This window comes from Pongo abelii, chromosome 2 (assembly GCF_028885655.2).
Source record: "Pongo abelii isolate AG06213 chromosome 2, NHGRI_mPonAbe1-v2.0_pri, whole genome shotgun sequence".
Classification (NCBI taxonomy): domain Eukaryota; kingdom Metazoa; phylum Chordata; class Mammalia; order Primates; family Hominidae; genus Pongo; species Pongo abelii.
In genome coordinates, this window is record NC_085928.1 from 196599930 (window position 1) to 196619664 (window position 19735).

Consider the following 19735-nt stretch of genomic DNA (forward strand, 5'->3'; position numbering starts at 1 on the left):
CCAAATCCTGCCCATCCTTCAGGGTCAAATTCAAAGTGTCCCCTGTCCACAGCACCTTCTTTCCTCTCCCCCTGTCCACCCTCAGCTGGAAATGATCCACTCCCCCCACACCACCCCCACTCTCCTGCAAATGCCTACAGCATTTTGTTCCTCTAATGTACTAGTTATGATTAATGACCGGCTATATGATTTACATGGCCCAATGCAAGATGAAAACCCAGGGCCCTTGTTAAAAATTCAGGCTGGTCAACATGGTGAACCCCCGTCTCTACTAAAAATACAAAAATTAGCCGGGCGGGGTGGCACGTGCCTTTAGTCCCAGCTACTCAGGAGGCTGAGGGGGGAGAATCGTTTGAACCTGGGAGGCGCAGTTTGCAGTGAGCCCAGATAGCGCCATTGCACTGTAGCCTGGGTAAAAAACCGAGACTCTGTCTCGAATAAAAAAAGAATTTCAAGACAGCCACAGCAGAGCATTCCACAAGCACAGGGTCCTTTTAAGTGCAGGGCCCTGCACAGGACACACACCTGGGAAGCCGGCCCTGGTGATTATACTTGCAAACTCCAATGGGAAGCTGAAAGTCCACCGGGCAAACACAATCTTTTAAATGCCTATGGAATCCCCTCCCAGGGAAGCTTCTGAGCTGCTCGCCTCTCCTTCCTCAGCCCTGTTTCAGTGTCCCAGCACCTCTGTGCCTGCTTCTCCACCTTGCTGGAAACTTAGCTGTGTACTCTGCATCCCGAGCCCCCACCAGCCACTCTGACTATGCCTACTGCCTTCTTCTCTTTGAGTCCTGTCTCACTGGGTTCCCTGAGTTGGCCACTGTTCCTTGTAGCACAGGAACAATGGTCTTTGTAGCACAAAGAATGGGGAAAGATTGATCGGTTGTTTTCCTACAATACCACTATCCCCTTTTTTTTCTGGTTCCTCTTGCTACAGGAAGTTGCCGACACACAACCCTCTCTTTGCCAGCATGTTGATGCAAAAAGATGTGGCCTCTAGCACTGTTTACCTGTTATATTTCTACCATCTGAGTAAGTGGTAATATAGCCGCTTACCTGATGCCAGGAATGCTAAGCATACCGTATTATTTAATGCTCTCATTAGTCCTTTGAAGTATGCATTGCTGCTATTCCTTTTACAGAAGGATAAAATGAGATGCAGTGAGTTAAGTAATTTGCCCGAGGTGATAAAGCTAAGGAGTCCTTACTCTTAGCCACCGGGATGTATCGCTTCTAAAGATAGGCCACTTGAAGGCAAAGACCGTATCTTGGTCTTTAGTGTTCCCTATATTGCCTCTTTGTGCTCTCAGTCCTAGTGTATTATTAGAGCTATTGAGAACTCTCATTTATCGGCCAGGCGCGGTGGCTCATGCCTGTAATCCCAGCACTTTGGGAGGCCAAAGCGGGTGGATCACCTGAGGTCAGGAGTTCGAGAGCAGCCTGGCCAACATGGTGAAACCCCATCTCTACTAAAAATACAAAAATTAGCTGGGTGTGGTGGGCATCTGTAATCCCAGGTTCTCGGGAGCCTGAGGCAGGAGAATCGCTTGAACCCAGAAGGTGGCGGTTATAGCAAGCCGAGATCGCGCCCCTGCACTCCAGCCTGGGCGACAGATTGAAACTCCATCACCCCTCCTAAAAAAAAGGACCCCCACTTATTGATAGCTTACCATGTGCCAGGCCCTATGCTGAGCATTTTGCAAATGTTATCTCACTAAATTTTCAGCTCATCTCTACTAGCCAGGTTTTACTGCCCATGTTTAACAGATGAAGAAACAAAGGCATAGCCAGATTTAATCTCTAGTTAGGTCACACAGCCAGTAAATAGTGGCACCAGGGTTTGGACTTGGGTCTATCCTGATTCTCCATGTAAGCTCCCTCATCAGGTTGCTCCCACATTCCTGCCTCCCACCCATCCAGCCTCTCTCCATCTTACCCTTACCTTCCTGCAAGTATCCATCCTCCCACGCTTCAGTCTCCATTAGAATCTGAATTCTGGCCGGGCGCGGTGGCTCACGCCTATAATCCCAGCACTTCGGGAGGTCAAGGCAGGCAGATCACCTGACGTTAGGAGTTCGAGACCAGCCTGGCCAACATGGTGAAACCCCATCTCTACTAAAAATACCAAAAATCAGCCGAGCGTAGTGGCGGGCGCCTGTACTGTAATCCCAGCTATTCTGGAGGCTGAGACAGGAGAATCGCTTGAACCCACGAGGTGGCGAGATTGTGCCACTGTACTCCAGCCTGGGTGACAAGAGCAAAACTCCGTCTCAAAAAAAAAAAAAAAAAAAAAGAATCTAAATTCTGGAGGCTCAATCTGTTGCTTAACCCACCAAATGATCTCACTGCCTGTTGCATAATCCCAGCACAGACAGAAAACTGCCCACATTAGCTGCCCTGGCCCTGTGATCTGCACCCTTTTAATTTCAATTCATCTCCTTCTACTATTCTAACAAGAACATGAGAGGCAAAGACTGCCCATATCCTCAAGTGCATTCAAGAGATCAGACAACAAAGAGTAAAGAAATGCTACAGCCAAGAGCCATGCCAGATCCAAGCAGAGTGGGAAGCTTAGTCCCCTCTTATGGGTCTTCCATTAGCCTCATATATTTTCCCTCTCAACATTCAAGAAGTCTCATCAAGGTAGTCTATGGAGAAGAAGGACTTGTTTGTTGGTTTCATTGTTAATGTTTCTGAGGGTCCAGATATGCCTCTGAAAACCAAGAGAACCCCTCCTGTCCTGCCAGTAGCAGCTGGCTAATCTTCATCCTGTAATTGCTGAATTGTCCACATGTACACACATGTGCATGCACCAGATCACACCCACTCAGAGAGCTAAGAATTAATTTCACTCCTAATCACAGGATGATTCATCCTATTATTTAATCATTGGTGCTAGTCTTGCCTGGTCAATAGGATGATGATGTAGTCTCAAAACTAATTCACCTGAGAAGTATCTAAAGGAATAGGGATATTGGAGGCCAGAGAAGGAAAACAAAATACAGCACAGATGTCTCTAAATACCTGAAGCATAATATAGAGACCAGGGATTTAGTCTGTATAGTGTTTTAGTTCGTGTAGCTCCTGAGGGCAAAATCTGGGTTTGTTGGTGAGGTTACAAGGCAGGCAGGGAAATCTCTTAGTAATCAGTGTGAAGCAACAATGGAATGGGCCGCAGGAGTGGGAGAGAGGCCCTCATATCTCCACATCCTCAAGCAGACACCAAACACTGGAGGGAAGCTCTGCATTGAGTGATGGGCTGGTCCAGAGCAACCCCGTCAGTGATCAGGTTTGGGGCCCAACTGTGCTGGGCAGGAGGCAGATGCTGGAAATCAAGAGTTAATAAGGCATGGACACTGCTGTCGTCTGGAGACCCTTCCACCTCAGGGACTGTTCTCCTCAGGCTGAGGGCAAGAACCACAGCTTACACTTCCCTCGTGTGTTCACAATAGTTGTATGGCATCAGACCCAACAGTGAATACCCAGAAGACAAGAATTATACCTTCCATTTGTGTTTCCTTAGCACCTAGCACAATGTCCAAGAAACAGTTTTGAAGTTAATGAATGTGTCCAGAGAATACCCAATATGTGTCAATAAATGGTTCCACAGAATCTTCAATATTGACTCATTGTTGAAAGGACCCTTTCCAATCCCAGTAATCTGCATGATGGATAAAGAAGTGCCTAAATGTAATAAGGTGCAATGAGTTACTTGACTCCAGTGGCCTCTGTGTAACCTTCACTGGTAAGGCCATGGCTCTTCTGAAAATCTCCGTGACCAAGGACATCAGCAAGCACAGCACGGGGCTCATTAGAAGAAGATCATTTCACCTGCCATCTTCCTTCTTGTCTGATTTTACCTGCCATCTTCCTTCTTGTCTGAAGAGTGCCACTCACTCGCCTTGCTTTGAAGACATCAAAGTCTGGTGACAGAAACCAGCAGGAAAGATGGATGTGACTATCTGCATTGACTAGCATTTTCCCTGAAAAATATCTGACTAGAAACAGTGTAATCATTTACCCTTTATTTACCTTCTAAACCTGAAATAGAGATAACTTTAATACCGGCTGAGTCATTGCTAAAGTCAACAAGTCAAAGTGTTTTTTGGAAAAACTAAGATCCAGATATTTTCTACTGACTGAAATTATGGGCGCAAACTAACTTTTAAATTATTTAACTGTTGACCAAACTCAATACATTTTTCTGTTCCTTTCTTTTTTTATATTTTACATTTTTATTTTCATATCAACAAGATTGAGTTTGAATCAGTTTTCTTTTCTAATATAGCAACACGCAGCCATGTTTTCTTTTTTATCATTATTATACTTTAAGCTCTAGGGTACATGTGCACAATGTGCAGGTTAGTAACATATGTATATATGTGCCATGTTGGTGTGCTGCGCCCATTAACTCATCATCTACATTATGTATTTCTCCTAATTCTATCCCTCCCCCCTCCCCCCACCCCACGACAGGCCCCGGTGCGTGATGTTCCCCACCCTGTGTCCAAGTGTCCTCATTGTTCAATTGTTCAATTCCCACCTATGAGTGAGAACATGCGGTGTTTGGTTTTCTGTCCTTGCAATAGTTTGCTCAGAATGATGGTTTCCAGCTTCATCCATGTCCCTACAAAGGACATGAACTCATCCTTTTTTAATGCAGCCATGTTTTCTATTGTCAAGAATAATGATTTGCTCAATTTAGTGTCTAGCAGGAGACTGGTGTCTAGCAGCCAACCTCCCCAGCTTTTCTTGGGCCCCTTATACTTTTGGTTTGGGGTTAATACAGAAATAAAGTGATTGGGTTAAATCCAGGCCCTTCCATTTTCTTGGCGTGTGATGTGGTCAAGTTCCAGAACCTCTCAGCCTTTTTTCCCTCTGTAAAGGAGGAAGGATAAGAATAGTTCAGCTCTCATGCCTTTTATGAATAAGTCAGTAACAGGAGCTATGATGACGCTGTTTTCCTGAGCAGGTGCTGTTCCAGGCCTGGAAAGCTCAACTCTCCCGATTTCTTTAACCGTGAAGTGATTCTCTTATAAGACAGAATGTTTAAGTGAGTGTCAAGGCCACACTAAACAGTATGTAGTAGTAAGTCTCCTTCCTATTGTACAAAAGAGAATGGAAGGTTTCCCATTGTTTCTTATGTGATGATGAAAAGTTTACTGCAAGGATTGCTGTGTTTTGGGGCCCATTGCACACATAGGATCACCAGCCCAAATGTTAAAAGAACTTCCCTTGAAAGAGAAAAAATATTTGATGAAGTAGAAACATTTTTTCTTTTTTGGAGACGGGGTCTTACTCTGTCACCCAGGCTGGAGTGCAATGGCGCAATCTCGGCTCACTGCAACCTCCACCTCCTGGATTCAAGCGATTCTCCTACCTCAGCCTCCCGAGTAGCTGGGATTACAGGTGCGCACCACTATGCCTGGCTAATTTTTGTATTTTTAGTAGAGATGGGGTTTCTTCATGTTGGCCAGGCTGGTCTCAAACTTCTGACCTCAGGTGATCCACGCGCCGCGGCCTCCCGAAGTGCAGGGATTACAGGTGTGAGTCACCGCGTCCAGCCAGAAACATGTATTCTATCCTGGGTTTCGATTATGCCTCTTCCACAGGGCAGGACAAAGGTGCAGCAAGAGAGGTCTAGAGCACAACATTTAAGAAGCAGCAACTCCAAGGGAGAGGCCTCCTTGAAATCTGCACTTTTACCCACTCCCTTGCCCTACTCTAATCCAGGCCTTACTCTTCCCTTTATATGTTCTCAAATGCAATTTCCTTTCTGGGGTTTGGATTTGCAGAGCTAGGTCCTGCTTATCAGGGCAGGGTTGGAGGAAGGCTTACAGAGCCCTTTTTCCACCCCAAAAGATGGAGCCATTACTTATGGTCATTTTTGCCACGCTGTGGTTGGGCCCACATCTCCCAACTTTGGCGCTGAGTACAAGGGGCTCTTCCTAATTATGGGTTGATGACTTCCAGGGCACTTGGTGCTCAGTTACTTCCACAAGAAACCAGATGGGTCCTTGGACAAGGGTAATTTGCTTTCATTCACTGGTGCTTTACATCGGCGAAGTAAATCCCAATCTGTCTCCACAGGAAATTATGATAATTTGTATAACAATATTATGATAATTTCATATATTAACATAAAGTTCTTTGCTGATCAGGCATTGCCGGACTAAATGAGTCAAGATGAGCTCCTCCAGAGCATGTGGTTCTCATTACTCTGTGTCCAGGCATCTGATAACACAGATAGTAGGTGCTCAATGAATGTTTGTTCATTGAACATATGAGTGAAGAAACACCCAGTCTTTGAGTGAAATTAATACCCAGTCTATCAGGGCCTAGGCCCTTTAAGTACCAGAAAGGGCAGAGTCATCAACCTGACCTAATGATTTAAAAAACAACCACTGCTATTTCCTCCCTACAGAAACCAGTTGTCCTTCTGGCTTTTGCTGACAGGCACTTTTTCATCTTCTGTTTTGTGAGAGGCTGGTTTCTAGCTATCACCTTAGCTCTTGCTGCCTGACTGGATATTTCACATCTTTCTATATCTATCCTCTTCCTCCTATACCCATATCCACTAATGGAATCAACCTCTGAGAAACTCCGACCCTGAGCTTATGGTGATCTTTCTTGTTGCGGTTCCTGGCCTGCAACTATAAACACTGAATTCTGCCTTGGAATAGTTTAAATACAACACCTGCTCTAGTGGCTCCCTGGCAAAGAGTCCTTTCGACAAATTCAGGAACCCTGGTGCCATCCTTAGCTGCTGCTCTAGTTTGGATGTTTATCCCCCCACGTTTCATGTTGAAATTTAATCCCCAATGTTTGAGGTGGGGCCTAATGGGAGGTGTTTGGGTCATGGAGACAGATCCCTCATGAAGGGCTTGGTGCCATCCTGGTGGTAATGAGTGAATGCCCGCTATATTATTTTCCATGAGAGCTGGTTGTTAAAAAAAAAAAAAAAAAAAAGAGCCGGGCATCTCTTCTCTCTCTTACCATGTGCTTGCACACGCCAGCTCTTCTTTGCTTTCCGCCATGAATGGAAGCAGCCTATAGCCCTCACCAAAAGCAGATGCTGGTGTCATGCTTCTTGTTCAGCCTGCAGAACCATGAGCCAAATAAACCTCTTTTCTTTATAGATTACCCAGCCTCAGGTTTTCCTTTATGGAAACACAGATGAACTAAGACAGCTGCCATCTTGAGACTTCTGCCGTCAGCCACACAAGGGTTGCACCCAGCAGGCACTGCCCGGCGCCCTGCTGCCATCTCCTGGAGATTATTGATCCTCTCCTGCTCCTTAAACTGTTGGGCCTGCTCTCCTTGACCAGTTCTAACAAGCCCTTGATATCCTCAATATACTATCAGCCATCATAGTGTGAATGGAATGAAGATTATTTTATTGCTGTGATGTGAGCCTCATAGAAAAATGCACAGAAAAGTAACTAAAATAATGCAGCAAAGGACCAGAAAACGGAGGAAATGCCTATCTCCTACTGATATGCAAAGAAGCTGGAGCCAGTTAGATCAAACTGACCCAAGATTACTCATGAGTATATGTATTCAGCATGTGAAGATCACTTATGAGTCCCACATGCATTTGGCAAGTGAGAATCTTTTAAAGTTTAAAACTGGTGTCATCAGGCACAGGGAACTACCCATTGGCACTAATGCTACAGCCATCTTGGAAAACACACCAAAATATCATCTATTTTCTTCCTCATTTCCAGTAAGTAAATGGCAACATTTCTTTCTAAGGAAACTGAAGAAATCTAAGGGATCATTCTATTCAGCTTGATACCAAAGTTATTTTAGTTTATAAGTATTAGACATACGGAGTAGTTGAGATAAAAGCAAAGGTATTCATAAATTACATTTTAAAAAAAGAGTTCTGATAGTGTTCACATATCTACGTTCCCACAAAAGTCAGCATGAAAGCAGTAGCAGAGGAAAAGAGAAAACAGCTGAGCTGACATCACACAACAGCTAAATGGAAGGGGGATAAATTGGCATAGTCAAATAGACGATTTGACTATAGAAATTAAGAACTTTAAAAATGTGCAAATCATTAGAATCAATAATTTTACTTCTAAAAATCTATCCTGAAAAAAAGAATCAAAAGCCAAAGATTCCTAAATAAAAAAGTGGGGTTTTTTTTGTTTTTTTTTGTGGTTTTTTGTTTTTTGTTTTTTGTTTTTTTTGAGACAGTCTCACTCTGTTGCCCAAGCTGGAGTGCAGTGGCACAATCTCCCTTCACTGCAACCTCTGCCTCCTGGGTTCAAGCGATTCTCCTGCCTCAGCCTCCCAAGTAGCTGAGATTACAGGCATCCAGCACCACGCCCGGCTAATTTTTTGTATTTTTAGTAGAGATGGGGTTTCACCATGTTGGCCAGGATGCTCTCTATCTCTTGACCTCATGATCCACCTGCCTTGGCCTCCCAAAGTGCTGGGATTACAGGTGTAAGCCACCGCGCCTGGCCTGTAAACATAGTTTTAAGTCTACTTAATGACATAGGAAAATATTCAAGTTAAAATGATAGGTGAAAAAATTTTACAAGCTGTATATGCAGTATAATCAAAATTATATTAAAATATTATTTTACATAGAAAAAAAGAAAAGATATAAATGCACCAAAACATTAACACTGTTTATCTCTGCATGATGAGATCGTGAATGATTTCTTTTTTCAGACAGTCTCATTCTGTTGGCTGGGCTGGAGTGCAGTGGCACGATCATAGCTCACTGCAGCCATAGCCCACTCCAGGGCTTATGCTATCATCCTGCCTTCATAGTTGGGATTACAGGTGTGTGCCACCACACCACACTTTATTCAATTTTTTTTTTTTTTTTTGAGTCAGAGTCCCACTCCGTTGCCAGGCTGGAGTGCCGTGGCGCAATCTCGGCTCACTGCAACCTCCACCTCCTGGGTTCAAGTGATTCTCCTGTCTCAGCCTCCCGAGTAGGTGGGACTACAGGCATGCACCACCATGCCCAGCTAATTTTTGTATTTTTAGAAGAGACGGGGTTTCACTGTGTTGGCCAGGATGGGCTCAATCTCTTGGCCTCGTGATCTGCCCACCTCAGCCTCCCAAAGTGCTGGGATTACAGGTGTAAGCTACCGTGCCCAGCCCTTCAATATTTTTTAAGATTATATAAAGAAAAGCATAACTTCCACACACAGTTCAGGAGTCAGGGCCCTGAGTGAAATGGAGTATAAGGTGATGGAAGGTTGCCCCTGGCTTTGAGGATCATCTTGCTAGATGACCAGAGTGTGTTTTGCATCTGGAAGAGTCATGTTCCCCCTCTTGGAGAAAACCTGGAGTCCTGGCCACACCTTCTGAGCTTCTGTCATTAAGATTCTGTGCGGTGTGTGAACAGCTGGGAGTAAATGTGAAAACAGTCCTGCCAACTACCTTCTCTGCCCCATCACCACTCACTTCACCTCCCTCACCCCAATCCTCACCCCAGAAAATCAATATTAAGCTTCCCTTTGGAGGGGCCCCTCTTCTTCCTTTTTTTTAACCAGTTTTTTTTTTCTCTGAAGCAATATCAAACATTAGAACAAATTCACCCGCACACAATGATGGCCTCTAAATATTTGAAGCCCATGTTGGTCTCCATGAGAGGGCTTCTTTGCTTCAGACTAAACCAAACCAGGTCCTTGTGTGATATTTCCCAAGCCTCTCTTTATCCTGCCAAACCTCCTTGGATGTCACACTTGGAATTGTCAAGGGTCACTTAATAGGCAGTGCCTGGAGTCAACACTGGCCCTCTGTTCTGGCCAGAAAGACACACTGTAATTCTGCTGAGTCTGCAAAGAATGTTTGAGGGGCATTTGTGTCTTTAGCTGCTCGTGCAGCATCTCAGCCTGCAGTGTAGGACTCAAACCCAGAGCTGTGTCAAATGAGCAGCTGTTAGATCAGGACTCCCCTCTGCTGCCCTTGTGCACTGGCAGGGGCACTAGGTTACTAGTGCTAGGAGACTCTGGTCAGTGCCCATCTGTGTTGTCACATGCAGGGCCCTGGCAGTGACGTCTGGAGAAGGAAGAGAAGGGGCAGGGAACCCCACATGTTTTGCTGGTCATTTCCCACCCTGGTCCTGCCACAGGAACCCCCTCCTTCCACCTCCATTCTCCACTTTAGGCAGAAACATCTCTCACCCTTTCTTCTTTTCTCCAAGAATCTTCCCCCAAAATCTTGGCATCTCCTATACACATCTGTACCTTTGCTATATCTGTGGGCCTTGTTCTCCCTGTAGGACTCCTCTTGGAAAGCTAATTCCTCCTGACATTAGAGAATTTTATCAAATTGCTGAGTATCCTCCCTTCCCTCTCACAGACCCCATGGCATGCTCAGATCACAGTAGAAGACATTTCCTCTGCTGCCAAACCCATGGCACTCTGAGGCTGACCATGTCCACCTCATTCCCTCAGCTGTCTTCTCTTTGCTGCTATTACCATGTTCCAAGCAGACTTTGGAGCATCTCCCCCACAGTGGCATGGACTTTGGCAGATTTCTTGGGGACCAGCGATGTCCTAACCTGTTTGCTTTTCCAGGGCTGATGTTTGCAGGGTGTTTTTTTTTTTTTTTTTTTTTTGAACCAAAGCAGAAATCATCCTATATCCTTATGCAATTCTTCCGGCAGGCTCCAACAGATAAATAAAGCCCACCACTCTCCATGGGTCTACCTTTCCCAGCAGAGCACCTGGGTTTGTCCCGAAGCCTCCAACCACCTGCACGCCTGCCAGGGCCTCTCTGGGGCAGCCATGAAGTCCCTCGTCCTGCTCCTTTGTCTTGCTCAGCTCTGGGGCTGCCACTCAGCCCCACATGGCCCAGGGCTGATTTATAGACAACCGAACTGCGATGATCCAGAAACTGAGGAAGCAGCTCTGGTGGCTATAGACTACATCAATCAAAACCATCCTTGGGGATACAAACACACCTTGAACCAGATTGATGAAGTAAAGGTGTGGCCTCGGGTAAGTGGACCTGCTGTGTATGAGCTGAAATAATGTGTACGTGGAGCTCAATCAGGTGCCTCAAAAGATCACCATCACCCAGTGCAAATGAAACCACAGAGGAGTAAGTTCTCTGATTTCTTCCCAGGAGTGAGGGAAGGGGCAGGCAGAGCGCAAGAGAGGAGACATTCTGTACGGCAGTCATGGGTGTCAGGAGGGAGCTGGGTGGGGTGTGGGGTGGTGTGCAGAAGAAAAAGTGCTTCAAATGGTAGTTTGCAGATCACAGATGGAAAGTGTAACTTGCTGGAAAAACTAAGACCCAAGAGACCAGCTCCTAGTTGCCAAGTTACCACTGGCTGAAAATCACGTATCTGTCTTTGGTTGGTTTCTCTCTAACAAAGACTGAGAATGAATAAAACTAGCATCTGGCAGATGCCTACTATATGCCAGCCCCATTCACACAGATTATCTCATTTACTCTTTCCTGGTCCTGCCTCCTAGTGCTGTGTGGTACATATATACATATATTGTTCTTGTCTTACCCAAGAGGAGACCAAGGCCCTGTTGTGTGTGTGTGTATGTGGGTTTTTTTGGGGGGGTGGGGGGGGGTCCAAAATCATATAATTACTAAGTCTTCAGGCTGGGATCTGATTCCAGATCTGTGTTACTTCTTCTACACAAACTGCCTCCCAAAGAGAGTTACCCACATCCCAGAGAGAAGTCTTGGCATAAACACAATTCACCTCCTCACACACTAGACAAGAAACCAACACAGCTTGAAGCCAGTGACAAGAAAAATCAAGCTGGAAATATGCCTCGGGGATCAGTCAAGAGATTTGGAGAGGTGGGAAGAAGCTGTCTGTCTGTCTACTGCCTGTTTTGAAATTAGATTTATTTCTGATTAAGGACAATTATTTCAGCAAATATGTATTACAAGCCTTCCTTGGACAAGAACCAGAGATATTAGGTTGAACCATATAAAACTGCCATTTTTCTATATCAAAAGCAACCAAATATTGGCCGTTTTAATGGTTCAACCTAATACAGTGGTGAAAAAGGCATAATATGTGCCCATAAGAGCTTACAATCTAGGTTGGAAAATAAGGTCAACAACAGGAAGCCTGGACCGACTGACGACTGCCATCCGTCTCACAAAGAGACAAAATATTTCAAATCAGGATTGCTCCGGATGGATTTTAAGAGTGCTGCAGCCATATTAAAGCACAATGGTGGTTAGGAGGAAACACTGATCAATTCAGGAGAAATGAACACGCAACACGCACATCTGAGGGAAAAGGTAATCATGAATGGGCATTGTGCCTTTCACTAAAGGCAGAGCTTCAGAGTTGGTTTCCTTGAGAAACCCAGGTGCACCCGGTTCCTGTTCGCCAGAGCTGTGAACGCTTTCAGGCAGTCACTCTGGGCACACCTGGACATTATAAAATGCAGAGCTTCTCCCAGGGGAGGGGATGCTGAGGCTTCAGGTACTAGTGAGTCAGGCAGAACCAATGAGAGGCAAGCAGAGCTGGGCTGAGAGAAGAATAGGCATACTTGTACCTTCTGGATTTTTCAGGCTTCGAAGACAAGATACAGAAACAGGTGAACTGACGAGAATATCTCCAAGGATTGTTGCAAGCTCCCTCATGTCTGCACTAGTGACATCCAGTTTCCTGTCAGAGGGAGACATGCCCTTCCCCATTATCGCCAGCAGGGGGAAGTAGAGAGCAGCATCGTTGCATGCCGGCACCTGCTGCACAAGCCAAGACAGAGGAAAAGCCAAGGACAACAGCAACAAAAACCTCTAGGAGGGAAAAGAAAATGGAGGAAGGAAGGAAAGTAAATAATGAAAAGGAAGAAAGAAAGAAGGAGAGGAAGGGGTAGAGGAGATTTAAAAAAAGACAGTAAGATATTACCCTACACCACCTTATTTTGCAGCTTGTCTGAGAAAAATCCAAACCTGCATTTTCCAAAGCATTGCTTGAAGAGTGAAATCTTAAAAATAATAAATAAATAATAAATACAAATAAGTGTTAATACTCATTTGTAGTTTTCAAATAGAGCTCAGAGTGAGGGCTGTGGCTCCATCGACTTGTTCAAGCCCAGGACCCCGTCTGCTTTGCGAGCATCATCTGGTGCTTTCTTAATCAACAGACGAAGACCAGACAAGCCCTGGTCATTGTCCTGCCCACAGGCCAGTTCAGAGCTAGACAGAGTTGCAGACTGACAGTAAGAATGACATTTCCCTCACCTCTCCAAAAGGGGGGTGCGCTCAAGCCCAATGAGGGCGCACACCGTGGCCCGCACCACAGGATCAGGGGAATAGGCTGCTCACGGCTTCACTCTTTGTCTCCACAGCAGCCCTCCGGAGAGCTGTTTGAGATTGAAATAGACACCCTGGAAACCACCTGCCATGTGCTGGACCCCACCCCTGTGGCAAGATGCAGCGTGAGGCAGCTGAAGGAGCATGTGAGTACCCTTCTTAGGATGACTGTGGGTGGCCCTTCGGCCAGCTCCACCGATTCACCCAGCTTCTCAGCCTGCCTTCTTGGCTAGCCAGGGTGCAGTTTCTAAAATTGCCATTTGTGGCTGAGCGCAGTGGCTCATGCCTATAACCTCAGCACTTTGGGAGGCTGAGGCAGGTGGATCACCTGAGGTCAGGAGTTCGAGACCAGCCTGGCCAGCATGGTGAAACCCCATCTCTACTAAAAATACAAAAATTAGCTGGGCGTGGTGACGGGCGCCTGTAAATCCCAGCTCCTCGGGAGGCTGAGGCAGGAGAATCGCTTGAACCCGGGAGGCAGAGGTTGCAGTGAGCCAAGATCCTGCCATTGCACTCCAGCCTGGGCAACAACAGTGAGTCTCTATCTCGAAATAATAATAATCATCATCATCATAAATAAAATTGCCATTTGATGCCACTTGCCCTGGGGCTGATTTTTACAAGCGATTAACTATATCGTTGTATCCCTGAAAGCAGAGAGTGCCATGTTTCAGTATTACCCAGCGAAGGCGATTTTGCAAGGGGCACCTTTGACAGCCATGCCTGGAGGGAGCCTTCCCGGGGTGAGAAGGGGAAGGGCAGCCATCCTCACGTGGGTTTCTTTCTCCAGGCTGTCGAAGGAGACTGTGATTTCAAGTTGTTGAAACTAGATGGCAAGTTTTCCGTGGTATACGCAAAATGCGATTCCAGTCCAGGTACAGATGACTATTCTTATTCTTATTTTTTCCTTGTAGAGAAAGTGGGGAAGGGATCTGAATAATTTTCAACTTAAGTAGTTCTAGCTGCTTTGTCGGTGAGGAAAAGGAGAAGCCAAATTTCCTGGGTTCTGGGATTTTTAAAATTGTGTTTTAAGAAGCTACTCTTGGCCTGGTGCGGTGGCTCACGCCTGTAATCCACTCACCCGAGGCAGGTGGATCACCTGAGGTCAGGAGTTCGAGACCAGTCTGGCCAACATAGTGAAACCCCCATCTCTACTAAAAATAAAAAATGTGGTGGTGCTCGCCTGTAATCCCAGTTACTAGGGAGGCTGAGGCAGGAGAATCCCTTGAACCCGGGAGGCAGAGGTGGCAGTGGGCCGAGATCGCGCCACTGCACTCCGGCCTGGGTGACACAGAGTCAGACCCTGTCTCAAAAAAATAAGAAGTTATTCTTACTGGAGGTGAAAATTGCCTCGTGATGATAAGAGCTCCTGCGGAAATGTCAGCATAGCACGAGCCTTTTGAAGGTTTAGTAAGAAGCAGAGAAAGTGCCTGAAGCTATTTGGGGCATGCCTTAGCCCTTGCTAACGCAGCAGAGCTGGGGCCATGCCAGGGAGAATGGCTGCCCACATCCTGGTTTCCTCTCTCCGAGCAGACTCGGCCGAGGACGTGCGCAAGGTGTGCCAAGACTGCCCCCTGCTGGCCCCGCTGAACGACACCAGGGTGGTGCACGCCGCGGAAGCTGCCCTGGCCGCCTTCAACGCTCAAAACAACGGCTCCCGTTTTCAGCTGGAGGAAATTTCCCGGGCTCAGCTTGTGGTAAAGACTGAGATTCTTTTGACAGGTTGGGCGGTTCGGTGGCACTTCAGGAATGTACTGTACGTGGTGGAGCGGGAGGGAGGGAAGAACAGGCGCAGGGGCAGCGATGAGAAAGCAAGGAGAGGGTTGTTTGGAAAGGGAAGAAAGCATCCTAAGGGGGTATGAGGTTCCTGAGTGTCATGAGGACCCCAACACCCTCAGCGCCTCCCCCATGCTGAGCCACTGTAACGTCCAGCAGCCACAGCTGCCGGCAGGTACATCCCCACTCCCTCCGTTCCAGCTAAAACCAAAGCTCAGTGTCAGCCGGTAGAGGTTCCCACGTCGGCCAGAAGCACTCACTGTAAATTTGCTGGGCTCCATTATCACCCATCTCCGCTGAACGTCTGCCACAGACTCGTAATTAATACTCACTTGTGCTGATAAGCTTATAATGGCAAGATCCTAAAATGCCTTTGGAGTCACTGGAGAAAACATCTCATTGTACTGTGGGTGGTTTAGCACATTGGAATGCAACAGAATTCAAATGTTTAAGAAAATGTATTCTGGATATCAGCCATGGCCATACTTGGAAATACGCTAGTATAGACGGCAATTCTATTAATCAGAATATGTTATTCTCAGAACATCCCCACCCCAGACTACACCAAATAACAGATATTTTATTGTGTCCATATGCTCCAACTACTATAAGAAAGAAAAGCTCAAGTGATATCTTCCATACTTTCATCTAAATCTTTTCATTTGATCCTGCTCTATGAAACAGGTGGAAGAGGTATTAATCTCTTCACTTTCCCACCCTATCTTGGAGTAACCTGAACCTTGGGTCTCAAGTGCAGCCCAAGAGTGAGGGCTGCGGGGAGGCAGGGTTTCCACTCCTATCAGTCTAAGGCTGGCCTTCTGATTCCTGTTTCCTATCTGCAAACTCACCTCCACCCTGAAGGACCGGTGATGGATACTTGCCCCTCCTACAAGGAAGACACAACCCCTACCTCTAAATTACAAGCACTTGAGAACACAACCCCATAGCAACTGCCCTATGTAAGCCATTGAGGGACATGTCTTCTGGGCCGACCCATGGTCTGCATGAATGGTGCTCCCCGAAGGAGGCTGCTTCCTGCTCTCCTTCTCTGCCCTTTTCATTGTAAGTCATCTTTCCTCAAGAGCATTTTCATGTACTCTTCTCAGCCCCTCCCACCTTCTACCTATGTGGAGTTTACAATGTCTGGCACTGACTGTGTTGCTAAAGAGGACACAGAGGCAGCTAAGTGCAACCTGCTGGCAGAAAAGGTGAGTGGGCCGGGACCTTGGGGTATTACCACTCGGACAGAGCTGTTTGTGGAACAGAACCTCCTTGGTTAGTTTGTATCTCGGGGCTGCAGACAGAGAATAACAGTGCAAATGCCCACTCCCTGTGGATCACGGCAAGCCTTCCTTTAGGGTGTCGCCTCATCCCTTTAAGAGCTGTCATCAAATCATCTCACCCACTGGAAGCACATGGAGTTAGGGGAAAGACAGAGGCTATTTGCTAATGAAGCCAAGTCACGCCCACCCACTGGGAATGTGAAGTGCACATTTTCTATACATATAACCCTGATACAAAAGCTTTCAAGTCCTTGAGCCGATAATGTACACTTCTAGGATTTTAGTCTAAAGAAGTCATCAGTGGCCGGGCATGATGGCTTATGCCTGTAATTCCAGCACTTTGGGAGGCCAAGACGGGCGGATCGCGAGGTCAGGAGATCGAGACCATCCTGGCTAACATGGTGAAACCCCGTCTCTACTAAAAATACAAAAAAATTAGCCGGGCATGGTGGTGAGCGCCTGTAGTCCCAGCTGCTCGGGAGGCTGAGGCAGGAGAATGGTGTGAACCCAGGAGGCAGATGTTGCAGTAAACTAAGATTGTGCCACTGCACTCCAGTCTGGGCAACAGAGCGAGACTCTGTCTCAAAAAAAAAAAAGAATTCATCAGTGACATTTGACAGAATGTATCTATAAAAATGATTTATTATAGATATAAAGAGACCAAAAAAGAGAGATCTGTATGTCCAACAGGAAGGTGTCATTGAATAATGCATGCACATCAGTAAATAGAAAATTGTGCAGACAGTAAAAATTGTGTTTTCAAGGAATAATGAATGATATGAGAAAATGCTATTATGGCAAGTGAAAACACACAGGGTACAACATCGTATAGTCACAATGATCTCAATTTTTAAATCATATTTAATAGTATTTTAAAATAAGAAAGAAATGCATCAATGTCAACAGTCCTTCTTTCTAGGCCATCACCAGAAAGGGATTATGGGTAATCTCTCTCACTCTCAAAGTATTTCTGTATTTCCATGTTATATATAGAATCATATACCTCCCACAAGCAGAAACTATAACTTTAAGAAAAATGGTTTTTCAAACTAATTTAAGGTTGGAGTGTCAATGAAATTGGGGGGGGATCCATTTTTTAAATTAGTTAAAATAACTCCTCTTTCTCTGTGGGCAGCAATATGGCTTTTGTAAGGCAACACTCAGTGAGAAGCTTGGTGGGGAAGAAGTTGCAGTGACCTGCACGGTGTTCCAAACACAGGTAATAGCTCCGTGAATATTCTTGCCTACACCTTCAGAATACAACGACCCCTTCACATTTATGCAGTACAGTAGTGATGACAGGACATTTGCTCTCCTGTGCTTCTGAACCTCACAGTATGAAATAACACTCGGGTATGTGGAATCATCATCAAACGGAAGGATATTTTAGCTATGCCTTTCTCTCCCATGAACTAGTGACTACAGGGAAGAACAATCTTACTGTGTAGTTGACAAAGCCACCTTTTTATTTGTGGGAGGTGGGAGTGGTTTTCTGAGTTACAGAGACCAGGTGGCCAGATCTACCTGTTAGCTCCCAGTGGCTGCAGCTTCAGACGCCAAAGAGGGTTGCACTGCTGGGCAAGGGTGAGCCATAGGTGGAGTGCTTTTACTCATTGGACATGTGTGTGTGAGTCCACCATCACCAAGACAATCCTGGTGAGGCCAGGGCCACCATAGGCCAGTCACCCCTCCTTGTAACCTTGATGACAATCCCTCGTACTTAGGTAGGTCCTTTCTTGCTAGACTCTTTGCAAATAAAAATGTATAATGTGAGGAAATTGGGTGCCAGTGCCACCTGGGCCTGTGGGTGATCTTGCCTGGGAGGAGGAAGCAAACTAACTGAAGGAAATGGTCCTTTTTCCAGCCCGTGACCTCACAGCCCCAACCAGAAGGTGCCAATGAAGCAGTCCCCACCCCCGTGGTGGACCCAGATGCACCTCCATCCCCTCCACTTGGCGCACCTGGACCCCCTCCAGCTGGCTCACCCCCATACTCCCATGTGTTAGCGGCAGCTTCCCCAGCACACCAGTTGTACCGGGCGCACTACGACCTGCGCCACACCTTCATGGGTGTGGTCTCATGGAGGTCACCCTCAGGAGAAGTGTCGCACCCCCGGAAAACACGCACAGTGGTGCAGCCTAGTGTTGGTGCTGCTGCTGGGCCAGTGGTTCCTCCATGTCCGGGGAGGATCAGACACTTCAAGGTCTAGGCTAGACATGGCAGAGATGAGGAGGTTTGGCACAGAAAACATAGCCACCATTTTGTCCAAGCCCGGGCATGGGTGGGAGGCCTTGTCTGCTGGCCACGCAAGTGTCACATGTGATCTACATTAATATCAAGTCTTGAATCCCTACTTCCCGTCACTCCTCACGGGACAGAAGCAGAGTGGGTGGTGGTTATGTTTGACAGAAGGCATTAGGTTGACAACTTGTCATGATTTTGATGGTAAGCCACCATGATTGTGTTCTCTGCCTCTGGTTGACCTTACAAAAACCATTGGAACTGTGACTTTGAAAGGTGCTCTTGCTAAGCTTATATGTGCCTGTTAATAAAAGTGCCTGAAAGACCTTCCTTAATAAAGAAGGTTCTAAGCTGAATGTGGTCATGCTTATTGCAACTTCATCCCAGTTCCCCTCACATGCATAGCCTCTTATCCCAACAACCACATAGTGTCCCTAATCAAAATCAAAGTGAAAATAGAACCAAAAGAGAAAAAAACCTGCTGTATTGCCAGATACAGGAAAAAGTGAGACTAGGATCTTTCCACAACCCATAAGATATGACCATTTCTTTCTTTTTTTTTTTTCTGAGACGGAGTCTCACTCTGTCACCCAAGCTGGAGTGCAGTGGCATGATCTTGGCTCACTACAAACTCCGCCTCCCAAGTTCAAATGATTCCCCTGCCTCAGCCTCCCGAGTAGCTGGGACTACAGGTGCGTGCCACCACACCCAGCTAATTTTTTTGTATTTTAGTAGAGACAGGGTTTCACCATGTTGGCCAGGATGGTCTTGATCTCCTGACCTCATGATCCACCCACCTCGGCCTCCCGAAGTGCTGGGATTACAGGTGTGAGCCACCGCTCCCGGCCAAGATATGACCATTTCTTTATGAGAAAATAATTCTCATTTTATAAGAGAGAGAAAATATTGCTAAAGGTGGGCCAAGCTCCTGAACTTTGTACAGAATAAACTATCCATTGATTTTCTCCAGTACCGAGGTAAGGAGGGATTAGTAATTAATACAAGATCCTCACTTTATATCTGTTGTTAATTATGTTTAAGATGTATGTTGAGTGTACTGTATACACTTCATTTTATAATACAAGATTGGTCTTCCTAGCCAATCTATTTTAAGGACCCAAGTTAAAGCTGTGACTTGTAGTATCATTAGATAAAGGATA

General features: G+C 46.1%; 1 protein-coding gene across 1 annotated transcript; it reads left to right on the forward strand.

Annotated features, from left to right (window-relative positions):
* Positions 1–10748: 10748 nt before the first annotated feature.
* Positions 10749–18925, forward strand: AHSG (alpha 2-HS glycoprotein). The gene is made up of 7 exons (XM_002814384.6): positions 10749–10976; positions 13311–13421; positions 14066–14150; positions 14809–14972; positions 16158–16259; positions 17470–17553; positions 18199–18925. The coding sequence occupies exons 1-7, from the start codon at positions 10764–10766 to the stop codon at positions 18541–18543; spliced, it is 1104 nt and encodes a 367-aa protein (XP_002814430.3). The 5' UTR covers positions 10749–10763; the 3' UTR covers positions 18544–18925.
* The last annotated feature ends 810 nt before the right edge of the window (positions 18926–19735 follow it).